The following is a 27,392-nucleotide window of genomic DNA, read 5'->3' as shown; positions in this document are numbered from 1 at the left end:
ACCGATAATATGGAATCCGAAGAGTTCATAGTAAATGAAGGTCTACGTCAAGGAGGAGTCCTAGGCCCCATACTGTTTAACATTGTCCTGGATGACATAATTAAAGAAACTAGAGCAGAAGCATTAAAGTTATATGCCGGACATAGAAATTTAGAAGCAGTGTGGATCTCAGAGTGTGCATACGCAGACGATCTAGTGATATTTGGGAAAAATGAAGAAGCACTCAATCGAAATTTACAAGTATGGAACGCTGCATTAATTAAACGAAATCTGAGAATAAATAATGAGAAGACGAAAGTAATGGTATGTGGAAAAAATAGAAAACAAACGAAGATAACAATTAACGGAAATACACTTGAACAAGTCGATACTTACAAATACTTGGGAGTACAAATAGAGAGCAGAGGAACTGAAGAAACTGAAATAAGTTCCAGAATAGAAAGTGCTGCTCGGATGTACCACGCAATCAAAAGTACGTTTCTGTCAAAAAAAGAAGTATCCCAAAAAGCCAAAGTGTCCATATATAAGACGGTGTTTGTGCCGATTTTAACTTTTGGTAGTGAAAGTTGGACGCTTACTGATAAGTTAAAATCGAAAATACAGAGCATAGAAATGAAATTTCTTAGAAGAATAATGGGTATAACCAGGTTAGACAGGATTAGAAATGAGGCAGTCAGAGAACATCTTAAGGTCCAACCAATTATTAAAAAAATTGAAGAGGCCCAATTGAGATGGTATGGACACATAGTTAGAATGAACCAAGAAAGAACAGTTAAAAAAGTATGGGAAGCCAGAAGACAAACCAAGAGACCAAGGGGCAGGCCAATGAAGACATGGGATGATAATGTAACCTCAATCCTAGAAACACGAGGAATCAGCAAAGAACAAGCAAGAAACCAAGCAAAGAATAAGAAGCAATGGAGAAAAATTGTGCATGCAACTAACTAAAGACATTACACCCGACACCTTAGGGTAAATGGGTTTAGGATTATATATATATATATATATATATATATATATATATATATATATATATATATATATTTTATATACGCTAGAATATTCCACAGGGTGTTCCGAACTTTGAGGAAAAAAGACACTATCATTGTTACACCCGGTATAAAATACCACTTACCTATTTAGCAATAATATTATTACAGCAATATTGTTGAAGAATAAGGCTACAACATATTAAAAAATCACTTAAATCGGCCAACAGGTTTAGGAAACACGAGACTTCAAAAATGACCAAATTTTTAGGTGGGCCGATTTCTATGCACGTAAGTTTAGTTAAATAACTTTTAACATGAAGTAAAAACTAAGTCATTAAAAATTCTAAAAAATCCAAATGTTTTATTATTCCGGTTATTTATAGCGTTCTTCGCCTTCCGGTTCCCAGTTTCCAGCTTCGTCGGTCGTTCCATTCGCCAGGGTAAAGATTCCTTTCCGACATTGCCTTCTGAATGCCGCCTAGCCAGGATTGTTTCGGCCTTCCCCTTTTCCTTCTTTTAAAATTTTGCGTCCATTTTAAAATTTGCTTTGGCAACCTGTCGTCGTTCATTTTTTCTACATGACCATATCAGACCAGTTGTCTCCTTTGAATTTCATCGATGTTGGTTGATTTGACTCCCATTATATTCCTGATTTGGTCATTTTGTATTCATTCAAGCCTTGATTTTCTAGCTGAGCTTCTCCAGAAGTCCATTTCCAATGCAAGTAGGCGGCGTTCCAGGGATTTAGTAAGTTGCCATGTTTCACATCCATAGAGCATTATACTTTTAAAGATGGAGTTAAAGATGAGATGTTTTCTTTGATTGGATAGTTTTTTTGACCATAGCATTGGGTTTATGCATCCAATCACCCTTTTTCTTTTCACGATTCGTTATTCTATCTCTTTTTCGGTGCGCCCACTCTTGTTGATTGTTGTTCCCAAATACAGTGGAACCCCGATAAGTCGGCCCCCGATAACCCGGAAGTCCGGCTAACCCGGACCGATTTTTGTCAGACAAACATTTCAACAATAAAAATGTATGTAATATAATATTTGAGAAATAATGGGTATTTGTGTAATTTGAACTACATATACGATAGTAAAAATGACTCATGTCACACGACGTTCATTGTCGTGTTATCGGAAAAAATAGTCACCTGTAGTATCCTATATTTATTTCACAAACTGTCTTAACATTGTTTAAAAAAGACTAAAAGACTAAAAAAATTCTTTTTTAAACAATGGTCTAGTCTTCACTGTTATGAAATACATAACATCGTTGCGATTGAGACCGTATTATGTGTAGTACAGTCGTATTGTTCGCTTCCGTTCTGTAATCGTTCGTAAATCTATTCAGATTTTGTGTTTGCGTGTTTTTTTGTCTACGTAATGGCAACAAAGCGTAAAAATGTTGTAGTGACAATGGAAAAGAAACTAGAAGCATTAGGTAGAATTATTGATAAAGGCGTAATTGATATGTAATTTAGATGTGTACTGTGCATATATATTTCATGTTATTTCAATTATAACGTAGTTTATCTGTAAGTATACCGTATTTTATTAATGTTTACCATTTTCTCCGGCTAACTCGGATTTTCGATAACCCGGAACGGCCGCGGTCCCGATTAATCCGAGTTAACGAGGTTCCACTGTATACAAATTCCTCACAGTTCTTGACTGTTTTATTTTCGTTGACCATTAGATCTTCTACTTTATTCCCGATGCATAGGTATTGTGTTCTGTTTCTATTTACAGAAAGGCCTCACTCTTCATATGTTTAAAAATAACCGTCTCGTCATGAATTCTAAATCTTTCTTGTCTGCTGCCACTCCCCTATGACTTGGCCGTCCGCAAAATGTAGAGTATGCAATGTTGTATCGTCGTCAAGTTTGATCCCCATCCCTGAACAAGATCTTCTCCAGTGTTTTAGTACTTCATTTAAATAGATCTTGAATAGTATTGGAGATAAGCAACATCCTTGTCGTAATCCTGTTGTTACTGGAAATTCTTCTGATAATGTGTTGTTTAGCTGGATTTTTGATGTTGCTTTATTGCATAATTGTTTGACTTCGGCGATGGTCATGCTATTTAACGAAGATCGTTCGAGGGAATGCCACAGTTTTCTCACAGGAATCGTGTCATACGCTTTTGTGAGATTCACAAATAAAAGATGTACTTATTTCTTGGCTTCTTGCAACTTTCTTTTCATTAATTTGTGTTAGTGTAAATATGTGGTTTACGCAAGATCTTCCAGCTCTAAAGTTCGTAATCTTTGATATGAAAAGAAAAATCCAAATGGATTACATTAATCGTTCAAAACGTTTTCGAACTTATCAGTCCCTTTGCAGCGAACTCACTGCAGTTGCCATAATCTACATTATAAATTTATACACTTAATGTGACTTAAGCGGATGGGTACGTATTTTCGGCTGCAATGCTATTCAAATGGGGATTCATTTTTTTCGAATCCTGAGAAAACTAATAAGTATTTTTGAAAAATTTAAACGCAGAATGAAAGATTACGTTATTAGCGAGGGCCGAAACTCCCTGAGAACTTCTATAATGTTTATTTTAATAAGTTACAGGGGTGAAAAACTAAGAGAAAATTTAGTGTGATTTTTAATTTCAAATATCTGATTCAAAATAAATTTTTTATTTATTCTAAGGGACTTTCGGCCCTCGGTAATAATTTAGTCTTTCATTCTGCGTTTAAATTTTTCAAAAATATTTCTTGGTTTTTTCAGAATTCGAAAAAAATGAACACAATGTCCGTGGTAATATTTTCCAAATCTATCTTTGTCTTACAACGCACTCAGCCGAATAGAATATTGTCAGTCAGACACTGACAATCAGTGACAATTTTAAATATTTGACATGGCATCGGGAATATTTTGAGTTGTTGATGAAATACTATTGATATAAAATATAGTGTATTTGATAAATAATTGATTTAAGACGTGAACTTAATAAAAAGTTATTTATTGTGTATTATTTGTGGAAGATCCAAGCAGAAAATACATCAGGATAATAAGATATTCTGTGATCCAAGAATTTTGTTGTTACATAATGTTCAAAATTGCGTTCCATAGTAACAATATATTATTAAAAAATCACTTTTCCTCTTTTCTCGATTGAGTATTAGTTTTTGTTGTACAAATAAATTATTACAATCACTGAATACATAGTTAGTGAAAAAATTATCACATTTATTAACTAAATTAATAATTTGCAATTGTACAAATAACAGTTATCCAAGAACATTCAAAAGCCATCTCTTTAAGTTAATGATGACATTTTCAAGTAGAATGACATTCTAGTAATGTTTACATATCCATACCAGTGTGAATTTTACTACACGTAATTTGCCGTGTAAAGACAGAAAAAGTAGGGATAGCCGTAAAATATTTGCGAATTATGTACCCATGGCCTTAAACTCGATGACCATGGATTACTTTCCAGAAACGACCATTGTTTGGCTTTGTCGCTAAATAGCGAGTGCAATGAGTTCACTGAAGACGGACTGATCAGTCCGAAAACGTTTTGAACGATTCATGTAATTTATTTGGATTTTTTAGAATTTTCAATTCTTGATTAAAATTAGGTATACCAATTACATAAAGGAGTTTTTACTTCATGTTAAACGTTATAAAAATACCTCTGAGTCAAAAATAAAAAGCTAAACGTTTAAAATTATACAGTAACATAAAATATCTTACTTTTTCTTCTATTGGAATTTCTTCTACTTTTGTTGTAGGCTCCTCTGCCTTCACTATTTCAATAGTTACGGTGACAGAGTCTGGATCTTGAAGTTTTTGTTTAACATTTTCAATTGTTAAATGAGTAGTATTTAGCCGTTGTTCACTGCTTGTATTTTTCTGAGCGCATGTAAAGAAAAAGTTTTTATTGCCGCTGACAATCCTTAAGAAATAGTTAAAGGTATCAGATTTTTCGGTGACATTTATATGTTCAACAGAGCAGGAGAATACACCTTTCCTGGCATCAACTTCTTTTTTAACATTAAATACTTCATTGCCAAAGGGAAGAAGTAGACATTCTTCTATGGAGCAAAGAAAATTAATTTCAAAGCTAGGCTCTTTCAGCAACAGAGTTGAATGATCAGTGGAGAAATGTTTGACAATGTCAGTACGAGGTCCTGTCCAAGTGCAATTGGAATAATTTTTAGATGGACAATCGAACATTCTAAATTCGCAGAACAGTTCATGTTGCTCGAGTATAGCCGGCACAAGGTTATCTTTACAACCAGACTTAGCAAATCTACACGCAAATGGAAAAAATTGAGCTATACTTTCATAGGCTTCATCTCGCACAAACATGTCGTCCTCTCCTATTTTACATCTACCACATACGGCGCCGGTACCATCATTTTTGGTGTAAGTTGGAAACACAGAAAGATAATTGCGGCATCTTATGCACACAAGTGTTTTCAATACATCAGCTGGTATAGGTAAGCTTGACGTCATGTTTACCTAAAAGACAAAAAAAATATATTACTTACACTAAATATTTAATCCCCCAGCGGACGGGTGAAGCCTTCATATGAAAGTAGGCCATAAACTTGGTAAAATAAAATAAAAAAAATTATTGATAAAATTGAAACCCTATTATACCGTTTCTAATAATAACTAGATGTACAGGGTTACTCACTATATTGTGACCCCCTATAAACTGCTTTATTTACAGAATTAGAAAAAAATCTAAAATACAAAAGTTATTCGATTTTTAAATTATGATTTTTTGACGTATACATCTTACTAGTGACGTCATCCATCTGGGCGTGATGACGTAATCAACTATTTTGTTTAAATGAGAATATGGTCGTGTGCTTGCTCATTTGAAAGGTTATTCAATTCTCTATTCAGTAATATAAACATTAATTATTTATACACACATTAATCAAAAAAAATGTTTTTGAATTAAATTAATTGACACAAAAAGAAGAATGTATGTAATTTATTTAATTCAAAATATTTTCTACTGCTATTAGAAAACAGAAATAAAAGTTTATTGTACACATAATAAACATTGCTTTTTGGTTAAATTCAATGTTCAAACTGCCAAGAAACAGATGGGTGGCAGCTTGAACATTGAATTTAAGTGAAAAGGAATGTTTATTTGTTTATTAAACATTTATTTCTGTTTTCTGACAGCAGTAGAATATATTTTGAAATAAATAAATTACATATACTTCGTCCAATTTACTTACCGTTGCACCTCATCTGCGTCATAGCTTGTAACATGATACCAACACGAAATATTTAGGCGGTAGGTGTGTTCTTTTTTAGAATCATTATGATTCTAAAAAAGAACACGCAGATGACGCGTGATGACGCAGATGACGTGCAACGGTAAGTAAATTGGACGAAGTATACATTCTCCTTTTTGTGTCAATTAATTTAATTAAATTTTTTTTGGACACCCTGTATAAATAATCATGTTATGTTTATATTACTGAATAGGGAATTGAATAACCTTTCAAATGAGCTAGTACACGACCCCTATTCTCATTAAAAAAAATAGTCGATTACGTCATCACGCCCAGATGGATGACGTCACCAGTGCGATATTGATTTTATACAGTATAGTGCAAATGTCTGGAATAAATTCATTATTTCGGAAGCCACCTACGGAAAGAAAAATCCTGAAACAGGTCCATTTTTAATTTTAAATTATGACTTTTTGACGTATATGTCATACTAGTGACGTCCGCAATCGATGATTTTTTTAAATGAGAATAATAGGGGTTGTGTGCTATATTTGAAAGGTTATTCAATTCACTATTCAGTAATATAAACATTGACATAATTATTTATACAGGGTGTCCTAGAAAAATTATAGAAGAATATTGCTATCAAAAAACAGAAAAAAATGTTTACTTCATAAATAAATTATTAATTATTTCATTAATTATTTTGAATTAAATAAATTACATACAATCTTCTTTTTGTGTCAATTAATTTAATTCAAAAAAATTTTTCTTGGGACACCCTGTATAAATAATTATGTTAATATTTAAATTACTGAATAGAGAACTGAATAACCTTTCAAACTGGCTAGCACGCGACCCCTATTCTTATCTAAAAAATCATCGATTACATGTCACTAGTTTGATATGTATGTCAAAAAGTCATAATTTAAAATTAAAAATCGACATGTTTCAGGATTTTTCCCTAAAGTCGCTGGCTTCCGAAATAATGAATTTATTCCAGACATTTGCACCATACTGTATAAAATCAATATCAATAGCTGTTAGCATCTATGCATGTATAACCACTAAAAAAGCTAGGTGGTTTCAACACTCTGATGTCCAAATCTGTTAGTATTTGTAAATGTACTGTTTTTCCAAACTGATTTCAACACCCTGGTGTCAACACACGCTAGCATCTGTAAATGTACTGTTTTTCCGAACCCTTACTGATTTTAACACCCTGGTGTCAACACACGCTAGCATCTGTAAATGTACTGTTTTTCCAAACCCTAACTGATTTCAACACCCTGGTGTCAACACACGCTAGCATCTGTAAATGTACTATTTTTCCAAACCCTAACTGATTTCAACACCCTGGTGTCTACACACGCTAGCATCTGTAAATATGCGACCTGGTTGCGTATTTCCGTTTACGTGTTCGTTTCAAGACAGTGCGGTTTTGAAATGGACACCGAAACGGTAATACATATTTAGTTCCAAAAAGGTGTTGATTTGAAAGAGCCAACTTCCGAAATGGGTACGGGTTTGTACCGAAACATGTGTCGTTGGAATGCTACAAACAAGTGCACAGAACTAGGTATATTCGTTGCAAGTGCTGTTTATCAACTTGGCTTTGAGTGTTGCGCTGCTGTGTATTTAAATAAATTTAAACGTGATGGAGCAGTTTAAAAGTATTTTTACTAATATCTCGTAAGATTTTGAAATTCTGTTGTTTGAACAAAATTCATTTGAAGAAAACAGTAATTAGGTATAAGTGCCAAGTTCAGTATTCGTTACCTTATACCGGTAACTACGATGACATTTATTTTGTGCTTATAGTATTAACAAATTTTAAATTGAAACTAAAATATGTTTCTAAGGGGATGGGTACGAACTTTCTGCTTCAATGCTATTTAAATGGGATTCATTTTTTCGAATCCTGAGAAACTAATAGGTATTTTTGAAAAATTTAAACGCAGAATGAAAGATTACGTTATTACCGAGGGCCGAAAGTCCCTGAATACTTCTATAATGTTTATTTCAATAAATTACAGGGGTAAAAAACTAAGAGAAAATGTAGTGTGATTTTTAATTTCAAATATCTCATTCAAAAGAAACTTTTTATTAATTCTACCCTTGGTAGTAATCTTTCATTCTGCGTTTAAATTTTTCAAAAATACTTATTAGTTTTCTCGGGATATTACGTCATCACTCGCAGATGGATGACGCCACTAGTTTGATATAAAAATACTTATTAGTTTTCTCGGGATTCGAAAAAAAAATGATTACATTTCAAATACATTGAAAATTTGGACAGGCGTCGAAATTTTGCATTTTGTTCCTTTCCCCTTAATAGAATAAATACTAAACGTTTATTGTGTATTACTAAAAAAATGTATACGTATCATAATGGTTTACTTTAATACAGGATATTTTGGTACTTGGAGTTTATTGAAAATTTATAAAGAAAAATAGAAGGAAACTTTGGTAACAAAATTGTTTTGTTTCGGCAAATCACAGATAGGAGCCATTTGTGATAAACCGTTCAAATAAAATAAAATAACGTTATTATTTAACACGTATTTGTGATAATTTTAGGCGCGAATTTCTTCATAAGCTCCACCGTTTCCGTGCCTATTTCAAAACAACCCTGTCTTGAAATGAACACGGAAACGTAAATACGCGACCCGGTTATTTATTTTTCTAGCGGACCGCATATTAAACCCAACCTGACCCATCCGCTGGTTGTCGCTGTGGCAATAGAGACGGGCAAAATCAGTGCGGACACTGTTTATACCGGTTCTCAGTGGTACTGAGTACAAATACTGATTACAAAATACTGATGTATCTGATCCTTGTACTGAATTGGGTAGGCAACTTTTAATTGGTATTTCCGTACTTGTAACTCGTAACGTTTTAAATATCTTAGTACACGGACACAGCGGAAGCGGTTTCAGCTTACGGTCAATCCGCGCGGACCCGCTTTTAAACGTTTTCAACATGAATGCACGTTTTTAAATATATACGTACATAGTTAAAGCAGGTTCGCGCGGGCCAACCGCTTTAACCCGTCTTGTCGCTTTTACTCGAATGAGAATTTAGGTATTTCCGCTTTTTATCGCGCGGGTTTAATGTTTGTACAATGAATAAGGAGGCATTGATTGCTGCCGTTTTTGAAAGATCCCCTATTTGGGACACAGGGGAGAACGATATTTCACTTTCATTCACTATCTTATTTAAGTTTTGAAATAGATGATGATATTCTTAATATATAGACGAAGCAACGAAGCATTAAACCTAGAAATTTTGTGCAGTAGGGCAAAATTTTTGTGCATAAGAAAATGCATTTTAAAAGTGCATCTCGAAGAGGTGAAAATGAAAAATTTAAAACTTGGGCAATATTGATGGAAATGAGTAGAATTTTAATAATCGGGGGTTTTGGGGATCGCTGAGTACGAATTTCATATCGGCGATGGTCTCCAAGGTACCTGGTGCCCACGCTGGAACTCGTCGCCTAGAGTTTTACGTTAAAGTCATTAAAAATCGGTCAATATCCATTACTCTGAGGGTTTTGGGGGTCGCTGAATAAGAGTTTCATGTGGTCGATGGTCTCCAAGATACCTGATGCCCAGGGTGGAGCTCGTCGTCTGGAGTAATATGTTATAATTATTCCAAATCATTTAAAACCATTACTCGGGGGGTTTTGGGGGTCGCTGAGCACGAATTTCATGACGGCTATGGTTTCCTGTGTACCTGGAGCCCAAGGTGGAACTCGTCGCCGGGAGTTTTATGTTATAATCATTCAAAATCAGTCAATAACCATTACTCTGAGGATTTTGGGGGTCGCTGAACAATAATTTCATGTGTTCGATGGTCTCCAAGGTACCTGGTGCCCAAAGTGGAACTCGTCGTCTAGAGTTTTATGTTATAATTATTACAAATCATTTAAAACCATTACTCGGGGAGTTTTGGGGTCGCAGAACATGAATTTCATGACGGTGATGGTCTCCAAGGTACCTGGTGCCCAGTGTGGAACCGTCGCCTGGAGTTTTATGGTATAATCATACAAAATCAGTCAATAACCATTACTATGAAGGTATCAGGGGTCGTTGGGCATCAATTTCATGTTGGCGATGGTCTTCAAGGTAGGTACACAAAAATCTAAAAAATACGTGTTAAATTAAATGTTAGTACACGTATTCATAATCAATTTATTTGTATAATATAATGAAAAAATTAATAAAAAAGTAAAATAAAATAAAAAAATATATTTACTTACTTGAAGTTACACAAATTTCTCTTCCGCAATTTCGAAAACCAAAATTATAAAACAGCGCAGCTATAGACTGTAGATAATGAAAATTCCTTTAATACCAATCTTAAACAGCTTGATATTATAATATTATTATTTATTCTGTAATTAACAAAACTAATAAGTATAAAATATATGACTTTTTCAAAACACCAACATTAAAAACTTACTTTGCTTTAAATACGGTATCACTTTTTAGATGTTTTTTTATAATTAATTAAAAATTAAAAAAAAAACAGAACTATAAAAGTGTAGCTTGGAGGTATTCACATATATGCTATGCTTTGTTTTTAAACCAGGAGCAGTAAAATAAAAAGACAGATTCACACCCAAGAAAGTCAATAGAAAAATCACCATATACATCTTCTTTTTTGGTTGATCATATCGGCCTTCGACGGTAATCCATCAACATTATATTATACTAATACGTCGCTAAAGAGTTCTAAAAACCACTGTTTCTTTATATAAAAGCAGACTAGAAATCTAAAAAATAAACTATTACCACAGATAACACAAAAAATCGCTGATATAATTTAATTACCCTTGAAATGCCAATTATGTCAAAATTTCATAAATGTCATTAGTGTCAAAATTTAATAACTGCTTTAAAAGCGACAAAATTTTAAAATAATTTTTAAATAGGTAATTTTTTAGGATATCGTATAAAAGTGTTTTAAGAAAAATTATCAATGAAAAATATATTTAGCGACCCCCAAAACACCGAAGTAATGGATATTGACTGATTTTGAATGATTATAACATAACACTGCAGGCGACGAGTTCCACCCTAGGCACCAGGTACTTTGGAGACCATCGCCGACATGAAATTCGTACTCAGAGACCCCAAAAACCCCTGAGTAATGGTTATTGACTGGTTTTGAATGGTTACAACATAAAACTCCAGGCGACGAGTTTCACCCTGGGCACCAGGTAACTTAGAGACCATCGCCGACATGAAATTCGTACTAAGCGACCGCCAAAACCCCCAGATTAATGGTTTTTTACTGATTTTGAATAATTATGACATAAAACTCCAGGCGATGAGTTGCACCCTGGGAACCAGGTACCTTGGAGACCACCGCCAATATTAAATTGTGTTTAGCGACTCCAAAAACCCCCCGAGTAATGGTTATTGACTGATTTTGAATGGTTATAATATAAAACGCTAGGCAACGAGTTCCAACCCTTGGCACCAGGTACCTTGGGCACCATCGCCTACATGCCATTCGTACTCAGGGACCCTCAAAACCACTAGTGTAATAGTTTTTGACTAATTTTGAATAATTATAACTAAAAACTCCTGGCGACGAGTTCCACTTTAGGCACCAGGTATCTTGGAGGCCACCGCCGACATTAAATTCGTGGTCAGCGACCCCAAAAACCGCCGTGTAATGGATATTGACTGATTTTTAATTATTATAACATAAAACTCCAGGCGACGAGTTCCACACTGGGCACCAGGTACCTTGGAGACCATCGCCGACATGAAATTCGTACTAAGCGACCCCCAAAACCCCCAGGGTAATAGTTTTTGGCTGATTTAGGATAATTATAACTAAAAACTCTAGGCGACGAGTTCCACCCTGGGCACCAGGTATCTTGGATGCCATCGCCAACATTAAACTCGTGGCCGGCGACCCCAAAAACCCCCCGAATAATGGATATTGACTAATTTTTAATGATTATAACATAAAACTCTCGGCGACGAGTTCCACCGTGGGCACCAGGTGCCTTGGAGACCATCGCCGATATGAAATTCGTGCTCAGCGATCCCCAAAACCCCAGAGTATAAAAATTCAACTCGTTTCCATCAATATTTCCCAAGTTCTAAATTTTTCATTTTCACCTCTTCGAGATCCACTTTTAAAATGCATTTTCTTATGCACAAAAATTTTTGCCCTAGATGAATTTAGTTCACAAAGTTGCCTGACACTCTCTCTAATCGATTGCAAAAAGTTCCATGACGATTCATCTTACTGCACAAAATTTCTAGGTTTTGGGCTTTTTAGTGCTTCGTTGCTTCGTCTAATAGTATTCTTTGGCGATTTAGAAAATGTATACCAACATAATATGGACTATAAATGCACGTTAAGAAAACCAAGTTCATGATTATTTCTAAGCAACACACAGTAGGAAGGCTAGATATCGATGGAAAACAAGTAAAAAGAGTGAATAACCAGGGCCGCGTTTAGGTCAATTGCCGCCCTAGGCAATTCTCTAGTAGCCGCCCTTCAAAGATGTACAATTTTTGCGAAAAAAAAAATGCAAGCAGAATTTTTTATTTAGGGAGCATTCAAGTATTATGTAACGCGATTTTTGAAGATTTTTGACCCCCCTCCCGCCCCCCTACGTAACGCAATTTTTGAAGATTTTTGACCCCCCCTAACCTGCGTTACGTAATATGTACTTGAACGGTCCCTTAAATAAGAAATGTATTGTTTGGAAATGTATTAAAATGAGGAACATAGAATTTATAAAAAATAATATTTTACACAAGTGAGAAGAACAAAAATCACACTGATCACAGTATGGTATGAATTCACTTTTGACCGATGAAAATAAACACAGAATGTTTTACATAAAAATGAAAAATTATGATTATGTATCATTTGCAATTTGCACTAGTATAAAATAGGAATGTGTTGCGATAGCAGTAGCCGTTATTTTTTAACTGTTATTTCACTGAAACTGTTTCACACTGTTACATCATTTTCATAATAACTGAAATATTCAGGTAGCTGACTACTTTTTTAATTATTGTAGACCTATAGCAAGAAAACCTACCCGTGTCCTGTCTGGAGTTCACGTCCGTTTTTTTAATTATTAACAATTTAATTTGTATGTAATTTCTACATACATTACATATATGCAATTTTATTATAAATGTATTAATTAATAAAGGGTCTAATTTGTTTAAACATTTCTTGAAAAAATTATTTTTTTCCAAATACCTATTTTCTTAATCATATCATTATAGTATGGTATAACTAGATCCAAACCCAGACATCCAAAGTGAAAGTTATCCTCCAGCACCAAATTGTTCTATATGGTCTACATAAAGTTCAGAAAAAAGTCACACCATTTTGAGCGTCGGGTTTAGGGGGGAGAGGGGAGAGAAATTGGTAAATTCGTAGTTTTTTAAGTTTTTCGTCAATATTTCTAAAACTATGCGGTTTAGCATGAACAACCTTCTATACAAAAAAGTTCTACATTAAATTTGAAACAAAAAAGGTCCTCTGCATAATCCGTCTAAAATGAACGGTTCCAAAGTTATGGAGGTAGTATAGTATAATTGGTCCAAAAAAGGCCTAACCCAGACATTAAAAGTAAAGTTTTCCTCCAACACCAAATTGTTCTATATGGTCCAGATATTATTCAGTAAAAAGTTACACCATTTTGAGCGTCCGGTTTGGGGGGTAAATAGGGGAGAAATCGGTAAATTAGTAGTTTTTTATGTTTTTCGTCAATATTTCTAAAAATATGCTTTAATGTTCTATACAAAAATGTTCTCCATTAAATTTAAAACAAAGAAGGTCCTATACATAATTGTTATAAAATCAACGATTCCACAGTTACGGAGGGTGAAAATTGGAGGTTTGCGATACTTTTTATATTTTTTGAGCAATTTATAATATTTTTACTGATTGAAAGAAATTTTCTTTAACAGGATTTGCTATTTCAGTGGCCGATGGTATGTTAGTGATAAGCCCTTGAAGAAACGTCAACCTCACCACCCAAAATCATCTTCGATTGCCCAAGAAATATAAAAAGTATCGAAAACCTCCACATTTCACACCCTCCGTAACTCTGGAACCGTTGATTTTATAACAATTAAAGATAGGACCATTTTTGTTTTAAATTTTATGTAGAACGTATATAACATTGTTTACGCTTAAACATAGTTTTAGAAATATTGACGAAAAACGTAAAGAAATAACTAATTTACCGACTTCTCCCCCATCTCCCCCCCAAACCGGACGCTCAAGATGGTGTAACTTTTTACTGAACAATATGTGGATCATATAGAACAATTTGGTGTTGGAGGAAAACTTTTACTTTGGATGTCTAGGTTAGGTCTTTTTTGGACCAATTATACTATACTACCTCCGTAACTTTGGAATCGTTCATTTTAGAAGGATTATGTATAGGGGCATTTTTTATTTCAAATTTATTGTAGAACATTTTTGTATAAAAGGTTGTTCATGCTAAACCTCATAGTTTTAGAAATATTGACGAAAAACGTAAAAAACTACGAATTTCCGACTGCTCCCCCCTCTCCCCCCCAAACCCGACGCTCAAAAAGGTGTGACTTTTTTCTGAACATTATATGGACGATATAGAACAATTTGGTGTTGGAGGATAACTTTCACTTTGGATGTCTGGGTTATGTCATTTTTTTAATAAATTCTATCATACTATTAATGATCATAGAAAAAGTTAAAGTAGGTACCTATATTTTAATAAATAAATTATTTTTATTAAATAATAATTTATTGAACATAATTTATTCATTAAAATATACCTTAACTTTTTCTATGATTAATAATGATAGTATCATTACAAAAAATGGATTTTTGAGAAAATATTATTTTTTCAAAAATTGTTTAAAAAATTAGACTGTTTATTAATAAATGTCTAGACAAATTGCATATTTGTAATTTACACTAAAGTACATACAAATTAAAAGAAGAAATATCAAAATTCATTGAGTAGATCCCAAGATATAGAAAATGGTAGTCGTTTTAAGTTGCTTTTTTAGTTTTTGAACTCGTGCGTTTTTCGGCTCCCGCCAGGTAGCTGACAACTGTTTTAATTGTTGACCTATAGGATGAAAACCTACATGTTTCCTGCCTAGAGTTCGCGTTCGTTTTTTAGTTATTAACAATTTAGTGCAATCAACGCAGAAGCTCCCCCTTCACTTACTATGACTAATCATCATTTGAACTACATTTTTAAAAATTCGAGTAAAATATCATCTTTCCGAGTACCTATGTAAGAAGATGTTTTTTAAATGTTTATAAACTAGTATTTTTTACTATATTAGATAATTTTTTATCTTTTCTTAATACATTTTGATAGGATCACTTTTCTACTTTCATTTGGCATACGCAGAATTGTCCTATCTTCATTATTTTCTGTCATTTGTTATTACAAAACAAAGGTCTCTGGGATAAACAAATAGAATACCTAATTTTTAAACTAATTAATGGATCTGTCTCAAATTTTGGGAGTTTGTTATGTACCCCAATACCCAACTTTGAGTAAAGCGAAACACTACAGTGCTAAGTTAGTTTTAGGAAAAGTTATTAATAAATAACGATTTTCAGTTATTTTGTAGTTTACGAAGCAACAAACTAACTTTTTGACTTTCAAAAATCGTCATTGTGAAGGTTTTTCAATGTTCTAAAAAAATTAATTTTGTAATTTTATGTCAACTATTTAGCTTTTTAATTGAGTGCAAAAAATGGAAAAAATCGCATTGATTGCACCAAATTGTTAATAATTAAAAAACACGATCTCTAGGCAGGAAACATGAAGGTTTTCATCCTATAGGTCAAGTCCACAATAACTAAAAAAAGTAGTCAGCTACCTTAATATTAATTTCATTGTCCCGAACATGGTCTATTTCTTGCTTATTTCCCTGGCTGGAGTATTATATCAGTGCGACGAGACGAATGTTATCTCCTTGTAATAATACAGTTTGAAAATCCCAACTCTAACTCGATTTCCTACTGGTAATCTTTAGTTTCTGCAATATGTGCAATATTGATGTTTTCAGTCAATTCACCGTGTTTGCGGAGCTTTTGGCGGCCCAATAATCACTAAATTTATGACTTCCGTTTTTTTTTTTGATGAATAGTGTTAGGTTTAAGATAACAGAATGATATGTTTGTTTTATTTTTGATATGAATGCCATTTCTTTTATTTAGAAACGAACGCCCACTTCTATTTCATTGATGGATGAATGATGAATATACATATTTGTTATTCGATTTTAATTTTTAAATACAAATATTTTTTTTGTACAGTATTTTTGCCGCCCCAGGGGCGTCATTTGATAGGGTTAGGGGAGGCAGTTGCTCCCTCCCCTGCAACTGAAAATTACTGAAATTTACAAAAAATACTTTCAGTTTTCATTATTACATCATATAATATAATGTATTGTGTATTATATAATGCTTGCCCCCCCCCAATTAAAATTTCAAGCCCCTGTGCCGCCCTCTCACAATTTGCCGCCCTAGGCAGCTGCCTATATTGCCTAATGGATAAAGCAGCCCTGTGAATAACTACAAACATCTGGGAACCTGGGTAAAACCAAAAAACGATCAAGGTAGAGAAATCAGGACATGCATCGAAATTGCAAGAAAAGCATTCATAAAAATGAAAAAAATATTTCTACTTCATCTTTAAAAAAATATTTGTTAATCGAAACCTTCCTCTGGAGCTGAGAATAAGAGCCTTAACATGCTACGTATTCTCGACTTTGTTGTATGCAATGGAAAGCTGGACACTGAAAGTAGACAACATAAAGAAGTTGGAAGCATTTGAGATGTGGTGCTATAGTAGGATTTTAAAAATACCATGGATCCAACGAGTTACGAATGCAGAAGTGCTAAGCAGGCTACAAAAGGATTGCGAGGTGATAAAGAACATCACAACAAGAAAGCTGGAATATTTGGGCCAAATTATTAGAGGTGCGAAATATGAGATATTAAGGCTCATAATGCAAGGCAAAATTAAGGGGAAAAGATCCATAGGTAGAAGAAGAATTTCCTGGCTGAGAAACTTAATGAGAGTGGTATAGTTGCAGCTCAGTAGATCTTTTCAAGGCCGCCGTCAATAAGATGCGGATAGCTGTGATGATGGCCAACCTCCGATAGGAGAAGGAGCTACAAGAAGAAGAATACCAATTTTTTTCTTTTCAGTTTAGTCAAAATAGAATCAAAAGCAATCATATCGTCATCAGAAGACGAAATTTTGCTATAACTTATAGACGCAACTGACAAAGGCTATATTGCTACTTTGCCGCACCGATCAGCCCCGCTACTTATGTTTTCGATAAAGGATATAACATTATGCCCTCATGCAAATTTTTAGCTTCCCAGAGGTCCTAAAACGTCTTAAATCGAGAAAAGAAGAATTTTTAGGTTATTTTTTTGTGAGCGCAATTTTACTTTAAAAAATCTGAAAAAATTCAAGAGGTTGTATCTTTTGAATACAAAACAACCTATTTTTTGTCAGATTTTTTTAATGAAAAATGAGCCCAGGAAAAATTTTTGAAATTTTCAAAAAATTTTTAGGTTATGATATGATTTGGCCAACTTTTAAATAGTATTTTTTTGTGTACTTTTTGCCGTTCTTTTAAATGGCAGAGGCAGAATTTTTAATATCTGAGCGGAAAGAACGAAAAAATCGAAAAAACCGTTTTTGGCTGTCTCGAGATGCATCTCTGGACAGCCAATTTTAGGATTTAGGATCCTGAGTACAACAATTGAAAAAAAACATAAATGTGAATTTTGTCATAAAATTTGGTATGTGGGGTTATAATAATATTAGGAACAACTTTTCCAAATAACTTTTATCGATATCTGTAACGCGAAGCAAATCGAATCGCATATCGAAAATTCACCATGTTTGTGGATTCGCAGTAGGCCGCGTTTAAAATTTAAAGTTCAGTTGACTATTTTAAAAATTGTGAACCATCAACCAGTATCACTGCGCAAAATTTCAAATCTGTATATATTTTGATAGCCGAAACATTCTTCATCTTAAATGCGACACACTGTATCTTATCAATTCGATAATTTATTGCAACTAATATAGTCGTATTTTTTAGATTCAAAATATACAATGAGAATACTAATTCACAAATTTAATCATAAAAGGTTCAAATTGATTGCATTGAAATATTTAACCAATTAATGCGTATTAATATAATATTATTATAATTATTATAATAAAAGAGTGAGATTTATGTATAAAAACCCTCAAGTATCTCGGAAACGACTTGCACATTTTTTATAGGTTTTGGTGGGTAGGGGTTTTCTAATGCAGCCGATATTACAGTGATAATTATTACATTGTTGTCAGATTTTCCGTTTTTCTGGAAATCTAATGAACTTTCTTATTTCAAAAGAACACCCTGTATATTTTTTGCGTTTCGAAGTTCTTAAGATATACTGACTATTTTTTATGATATATACTCTATACCTAAATGTTAAATAAAAAACAATATTTTTGAAACTGCGGAGTACCCAAAACCCTTCTTCCAGGGGCTGGCTATAAAATTTTTTGGCACGTTTTATTCTAAAACATTGCTTTTTAATAAATGTTAATGAAGCGCATATGAGAGGACGGGCGATCGGGCTGCATTAACAACTAAAAAACAATATTTTAGAATGAAACAAGCTCAAATTACTTATTGGTAACTGATAAAATAAGGAAAGATCAAAATTTTTTTTGTAACATTATTATTTTTATTTTTTAGCCATACGGCTCACACTCCCTCTAAGGGGAAAATTGACTCATTCCAGATACCTACGGTATCAAAAGGATTGAGCTCTGGTGGGACTCTTTCCATGTTATCAAGCCCTAGGTGACTTGGTATGCAGGTGTATCTCAAAAATTTGGCCTCGATGTTCTGGCCATTTTGCATATCGAATCCACCGGGCTGTATCTTTCCTCTGACTATATTTAAAACGCGGTACTTGTCTAGTCCAAAGTGCATATTAATATCATTAGAGAATGTTTCTACTGTTTTTAGCATCTGTTCTAGATTGTCTCGAGTAGAAGCCATTAATTTCAAATCATCTATATACAACAGATGATTAAGCTTCGCTACTACAGTATTGTTGTTTTTAATGCTAAAACCTGAGTCAGTGGAGTTTAATAGCTATGATAGGGGGTTCATAGCCAAACAGAACCACAATGGACACAGCGAATCTCCTTGAAACAGGCCCCGGTTGATTGCGATATTTTCCGTTTAGATATTGTTTTCACCTGGTATTTGGAGGTGAATTTTAGTCTTCCAACTTGTCATTATATGCCTTAAAAAAGTCACTATGTTATCATCGACTTTGTTTATTCTTAATATATCTATAAGCCATTCATGCGACACTGAATCAAAGGCCTTTTTGGAGTCAATAAAGGCAGTAAAGAGGTTCCTTTTTTGGTGAATGTCTGGTTAGAAATGACTGAGTCGATGATAAGTTGTTCTTTGCAACCCATAGAACCTTTAGCGCATCCTTTTGGTTGAGGCTCTATGATATTGTTTAGAGCACAGTGTTGGTAGATATGCCGGGTTATACAGGATGTGACCAAATTATACAAAGTTGGAAGACAAGGAATTGGGCGGTACTTGGCTGGATCTTGGGTGTTATTTTGATCCTTCGGTATTCAATAAGTGGTTCGCTGAGTTAGAAATGATGGCATTTCCTGCGGGTTAGAAATAACATGATTAATGTTGATAAGCACTCATGAATACTCCAAAACTTCTTAAGCCAGAAGTTCTGAACTCCGTCTGGTCCAGGAGATTTCCAGTTATGAAGCTCTTTGATGATAAAATAAGGCTTTAGCTTGAATTTCTATAGGTACTTGGCAGTTTCAAAAATAATATTTTTGATTTGTGTTTTTTTAACCTTGAAAATCGTAATTATTCGATTTCTTTTGTTTTAAATTATTTATAACTCGAAAACGATTAACTTTAGAGAAAAATTACAAGAGAACTTTTTTGTTCCCAATGGTCCAAAGAACGTAATATAAATTATTGTTTAAAAAGTCTTTTAAATAAATGTAGCAATAACTCCGAAATTATGGCCACTAGATATATGGAATATTACATGGAAAATAATCAGTATTTCTTAAGGACTTCAAAATGCAAAAAATATACAGCGTGTTCCATTTGAAATAAGAAAGTTAATTAGATTTTCAGAAAAACGGAAGATCTGACAACAATGTAATTATTATAATATCGGCCACATTAGAAAACTCCAACCCACCACAATCCATAAAAATCGTGCAAGCCATTTCCGAGATAATTGAGGGTTTCCATACATAAAACTCACTCTGTATATGAGGCATGTCATATCAAAATTAACAATCTCCAGTTGGTATTAAAATTTAGATTTTGTTTATTCGTTGCTCTCTAGCCAGTTCTTTATATGATAAGTCGAAGTATTTTCGTCAAAGTTGACAAATAGGGGTCTACTTTGACGAAAATACTTTAGACCAGGGCGCATCTGTAAAAATATTAGTACATTTGGACGTTGAGAGGTGACTTAAATTTTTTTGCAGAAATTGTGTTAAATTAACTCAAGTAATAATATTTGAGTTATCCTCCCCCTCAAAAAGGCCCGGAACATTGTTTAAATAATCAAAATGTCAAAAAATTAAGGAAAAATTCGATTTTTTTCTTCGTTTTTTGATTAGAACTTTAAAAGTATTTATTTCCGAAAAAAGTTGTACTGACATAAAAGTTGTGTAATTAAATTTCCTATAATATAGAATTGGTTAGAAATTTAAAAAATAGTCACCCTTGTTGCAAAATAGCAATAATTGCGAAAAAACCATACAAAAACAAGTATTCGCATTTTACGTTTTTCAACCATTTACGCTACACTAAGGACCTTCATGTTTCAACCAGAAAAACATTATGATACAGTTAAACAATACTGCAAATTTCATTAAGATCGGTTCAATAGATTTAGCAAAATAAATTTTGCAATCCAGCTTTCGCAAAAAAAATTCATTTTTTCAAAATGTTACAGGACGGAAACTAAAGCAGATAGCAAGTTGTAATATTTTTTTGCGTATAGAAGTATACTGTACCTTTCATTTGCTATTTGCAAAATTGAAATCGATTATCTACCGCGGCGTCAGGAATTTTTTTAAATAAACATTAATTATTGGTGCTACGCGCAGGACAGCGGATAGTTTGCTCTGGTGGGCATTCCACTGACCTTTGATAATAATTGAATCATTTTAATTTTTATTACATTTCGATATAAATAATTAAATTTATTTATTGCAAAATAGAAACACATACTCTATCCTTTGAAATAACACTTTTTTAGCAAAAACTTTCTTTGTTCATATATTTAACTTAGAGAATAAAAGCTTATTATTTTTAAACATGCAATTGTTTAAACAATATTTCACAAACAATAATAAAATTAGTTTGATTTTTGTGGAATTAAAATATTAAAACACAACAAAATATAGAGTAAGAAAATGATATATTAGATAAAGATTGGAAGAAATTTTGGTGGAAATCAACTTGTGTGAATCGAACACCGCTGTCCTGCGCATAGCACCAAAAATTAATGTTTATTTAAAAAATTTCCTGACGCCGTGGTAATTAATCGATTTTAATTTTGCAAATTGCAAATAAAAGGTACAATACACTTCTATAAGGAAAAAAAAATTCAACTAGCTATCTGCTTTATTTTCAGTCCTGCAACATTTAAAAAAAATGAAGTTTTTTTGCGAAAGCTGGATTCCCAAATTTATTTTGGAAAATTTATTAAACCAATCTTAATGAAATTTAGAGTGTTATTTTACTATATCATAAAGTTTTTCTGGGTAAAATATGAAGGTCCTAAGTGTAGCATAAATGGTTGAAAAACGTAAAATGCGAATACTTGTTTTTGTATGGTTTTTTTCGAAATTATTGCTATTTTGCAACAAGGGTGACTATTTTTTAAATTCTTAACCAATCCTATGTTGTAGGAAATTTAATTACGCAACTTTTATGTCAGTACAACTTTTCTCAGAAATGAACAGTTTTAAAGTTATAATCAAAAAACCAATAAAAAAAATCGAATTTTTCCTTCATATTTTCACATTTTGATTATTTAAACAATGTTCCGGACCATTTTGAGTGGGAGGATAACTCGAAACATTATTATTTGAGTTATTTTTAAGCAATATCTGCAAAAAAATTTGAGTCATTTCTCAACGTCCATCTCAAAAGAGATGCGCCCTGGACTACTTCGACTTATCATATAATCATATAAAAAATGGCTAGAGTGCAAGGAATAAACAAAATCTAAATTTTAATAAAACTGGAGATTGTTAATTTTGATATGACATGCCTCATATTAGATTATATTATACACATTATTAATACACATTAATTATTAATACACATTAATAATTAGTTCCATACTTCAATGCAATCAAGTTGAACTTTTTATGATAAAATTAGTGAATTAGTCAGTACTTGATTGTATATTTTGAATCTATAAAAAATACGACTATATTAATTGCAATAAATTAACAAATTGACAAGATACAGTGTGCCGCATTTAAGATGAAGACACCCCTATGTTTCGGCTATAAAAATATATACAGATTTGAAATTTTGCACAATCATACAGGGTGATGGTTCACAATTTTTAAAATAGTCAACTGAACTTTAAAATTTAAACGGGGCCTACTACAAACAGTGTGAATTTTCGATATGCGATTCGATTTGCTTCGCGTTACAGGTATCGATAAAAGTTATTCCAAATATTATTATAACCCCACATACCAAATTTTATGACAAAATTCACAATTTTAGTGTTTTTTCAGTTGCTGTAGGCAGGATCCTAAATCCTAAAATTGGCTGTCCCGAGATGCATCTCGAGACAGCCAAAAACGATTTTTTCCTTCTTTCCAACAAAAAAAGAACGGCAAAAAGTACACAAAAAATACTATTTAAAAGTTGGCCAAATGATATTATCATAACCTAAACATTTTTTGGAAACTTCAAAAATTTTTCCTGGGCTCATTTTTCATTACAAAAATCTGAAAAGAATTAGGTTGTTTTGTATTCAAAAGATACAACCTCTTGAATCTTTTCAGATTTTTTAAAGTAAAATTGCGCTCACAAAAAAATAAAACCTAAAAATTCTTCTTTTCTCGATTTAAGATGTTTTAGTACCTCTGGGAAGCTAAAAATTTGCATGAGCGCATAATTTTATATTCTTTATCGAAAACATAAGTAGCGGGGCTGATCGGTGCGGGGGCATTTTTGACCATCTTATCCCGCTATAGCCTTTGAACGATTTTTCACTCTTTTACCCTTCTTCACTGTGTTACTATTCACGCGAGCTACAACCGCTCATATTCGCGCGGTTTGCCCGTAAGCGGAAACCGCTTCCACCATGTTTGTCCCCTTACACGTCCCTAGTAGTCGTAGCGGTATGACTTCCGAAAACATCGAATTTGATCATAAGCGGGTGCATAAAAAGATATCTTACACTGAGTATTTTGTTTCTGCACATAATACCTACATACAGTGGAACCTCGATTATCCGTCTCTCTATTAACCGTCACCTCTGTTAACCGTCAGGGTCCATACCTAAGTTATATTGACTACATAAGTAAAAATTTAGTCATTAATTCAAACGAAATTCGTTGAAATGTACACGTGCTGTTATGCCACCACCGCATTTTTTATGTAAATAATTTTTGTTCTTATTCAGGGCTCTGGATTAAATTTCAATTTACATAGGTAATGATAAATGATACCGTGCTTTTAGAGTTCTAATTTTAGAATCGCGAGCCGAAAATAAAAACGCACGGCACAATAATTATTAGATTTGATGATTTTACATCTATTAAGAAATTCAGCCGTTGCAAAATGTGAAGTAACAATAAAACAAACAAAGATTTCGGAATAATTTGAATCAAATTGATTCGACTGTACTAACATAAATCCCTTTTATATTGTCAAATAAAACATACAAATACAATTTGAGTTATATGAACTATGAATTTTTATTTATTTTTTAATGTTCTGTTAACCGTCTTTTCGATTATCCATCATACCCTTGGTCCGGTGCCCTGACGGATAATCGAGGTTCCACTGTATATTTAAAATAATATAAGAGTTATTTAATAATCCCTCCGCTACTGATCGGTCATAAAAAATACCACTATCTGCATACATATTTTGTTTTTAATTTTTAAACATAAACAAAAATGTAATATGCCGACAAGTTGAATTTGAGGGTAATACGATATTTTTTTCGATCAAGGTTTTAAGTAACATGAATCATTTTTAATTGATAATCTGTAGATTAAGGGCCGGTTGTTCGAACGCTAATCAACAATGATCGTTATCAAATATTTAATTACTGTCACCAACTGTCAATGTCTACTTTGTTTGGGTTGCTGAATTACAATTATGAAATTACTTAATCAATTATGTTAATAATTGTTATGTTAATTGATTACCTAATCTCATAATTATAAGCAATTATGTTTTCAGCAACCCAATAAAAGTTGACATTGACAGTTTTGGTGACAGTAATTAAATATTTGATAGTGATCATTGTTGATTAGCGTTCGAACAACCGGCCCTTAAGGAATTATAAAATGTTTATACCTATAGAAAGGTGATTACGCCATCATTATTTGTGACATCCTATTTCATTTTAAGCAACCTTATTTTTCTAATGTGTTATTTTAAAGCCATAACTTTGATTATTAATTTCGTATCGCGACTTATTTAGTCTACTAGTAATAAAGTTATCAGAATTTAATGACAAAGACAAAGCAGTTTTCATTCGGGGTTTTGACTATGCTAATACATATTTTTATTTATCACATTGTACTTAGGTACCAATGAAATTACAAGAAGAATATAGAAAGTGGGGACTAGAAATTAATACAGAAAAAACAAAATACCTGCCAATAGGTACCGAACTATCGAACATCACATTAGAAAATAATGAAATCATCATGCCCTGCGACCATTACACATATCTAGGAATCGTTTTTGACACAACGGGGAAAGATGATGAAGAAATAAAGAGAAGAATAACACAATCCAGAAAAACAATAGGTTGTCTAAACAGCGTACTGTGGAATCATGAAATAGGAAAAAGAAGAAAACACAATATCTACGAATCTCTTATTAAAAGCAGTCTATTGTACGGAGCAGAAACTTGGCGGATAACCGAAAACAACAGAAGAAAACTGGAGGCAGTAGAAATGGACGCTTTTAGAAGATCAGTAGGAGTGTCACGCAGAGAGAGAATACGTAATGATGAGATAAGACAGCGAATGGGGGTTGACGGCTCTCTAACAACAGACATAGAAAGAAAACAGCTGATATGGTGCGGACACGTCCAGAGGATGGATAACTCAAGACTCCCTAAAATAATTATGCAATGGGTACCACCAAACCGCAGAAAGAGAGGAAGACCCAAGAAATCTTGGAGAGAGGGAGTAACGAAGGCGATGAGCGCAAGAGATCTTAGAGAGGGCCAATGGGATGATAGAGTGTCATGGAAATTAGGCATCGGACAACGTCGCAAGACGTTTTAAAACCGATTGATAGATAGACTTAGGTACCATCCGTATTCATTTCATTTCCTATTTTCTCCCATACGTCGTCTTTCAATTTCGTCCTCATATAGTGCTCGAGGTTAGTATTATTATATACCACGGGTATAAATATCTAGAACGAGTTCAATTAGCTTTGATAATGTTCATCTTGCAAACAAAAACAAGTAAAAATAAACATCTGGCAGTGAGTTACGCGTGCCAAGACCCACGAAAACTGTACGCCGATGACAAAAGTTCCAAAGTGAGACCTGCGAGCGCAAATATTGATCGTAGGTTGGGTTCAATTTGCGGTGTCTCTCTTCTAAGCGTGCTTTACAAAACTGTCCACGCATTTCGCCGGCACAGTTTTGTGTCTTGCTTAGGTACAATTTGCGCCGGGCCATAGCATCCGATTTTCTTAACATTCTGCTTTTTGATTCAATCGCTTATGTTGGATAATAAAAAATTAGGTACTTTAACGACTAACCATGTTTTTCATTAATACAGGGTGTGCGACAAACGTTAAAGTATTGCTTAGTAGTTTGCTTTATAAACTTATGTCAGCAAATGTTTCCGAGATAAGGGGTGTTGAAATTTTTCGTACACACTGACGATTTATTTATTTCTAAAACCGGTTAAGATATATAAATGAAATTTGGTAAATTTTAAGAGGTAGTTATTGCGCATTTTTTGACATACAATTAAGAATTTTAAATTCACCATTGGCGCGCATACGGGTAATATGACAGTAGCAAATGTTTCAAACAATAAATGTAGCTGAGATGAAGAAATAAAAAAACGTTTAGTAGCACTTTTCATGTAGAATGAACCGTTCTCTCAGAAATAACGCTTGAAGTAACCGGCGATTTTGAGTCAGTTATGGGCGTGAAATGAATTTTATTGTAAAATTAGGAAAGAGTCAACGGGAAAAATTCGATATCTTTTGATCGAAGTGTTTTGATCAGAGCTTTCGTATGCAATGTTTGCATTTTGCCGCATTTTTATTTTTGTCACTCTGTCGTATTTTTTCGATTTCCATCAGATCAATAAAATTGATCACTTCCATTGACCGATCACTATGGAATTTCCATTGTTAGAGACAAATCTTTAAATCCATAAAATGAAATTTAGATTGAGTTTTGTCAACAAATAGGAGGCATTTAAAATATGCCTAAAAACCGGGTCTACCCCAAAATCCCGACAGCCAAAATCCCGACGGCAAAAATCCCGACAAATAAAAAATCTCACCAGATTTTCAAAACTATAATACATAGGATGTATGTATCTATTTTTGTTATGTTACAGTATTATTTAAAACATAAAATTTATTTATATCTATGTTTAACTAATATTCAACATCTACTTGGAAATAAATTAAAATTTAATTAATTCACGAAGAATTGTTGCATTATTAATCCATTTTTAAATGGATAACGTTATTCAGTTTTACTTATTATACAGGGTGTTTCATTAATAATTGTCCATATAGTAACTGGAGAAACCTTAGCACAAAATACGAAGATTTAACCTAAAACACTTAAATAAAATGTGGTTCCTTACTGAGT

The 27,392-nt window shown here is 33.2% G+C and overlaps 1 protein-coding gene across 2 annotated transcripts in view; it reads right to left on the bottom strand.

Moving 5' to 3' along the window:
* The window catches only part of LOC114331431 (E3 ubiquitin-protein ligase siah-1), an 87,585-nt gene that overhangs the window by 37,782 nt on the left and 22,411 nt on the right, over positions 1–27,392 (bottom strand). For both annotated transcript variants that reach the window (XM_028281011.2, XM_028281012.2), the window contains exon 2: positions 4,708–5,478. In XM_028281011.2, the coding sequence (XP_028136812.1) occupies positions 4,708–5,472 (765 nt within the window). In that variant the 5' untranslated portion in view covers positions 5,473–5,478. The remainder of the gene's footprint in view (positions 1–4,707; positions 5,479–27,392) is intronic.

Source organism: Diabrotica virgifera, chromosome 7 (assembly GCF_917563875.1).
Source record: "Diabrotica virgifera virgifera chromosome 7, PGI_DIABVI_V3a".
NCBI classification, from domain to species: Eukaryota; Metazoa; Arthropoda; class Insecta; order Coleoptera; family Chrysomelidae; genus Diabrotica; species Diabrotica virgifera.
The sequence above is the reverse complement of the archived record's forward strand: the minus strand, read 5'-3'. Positions and strand labels throughout refer to the sequence as shown.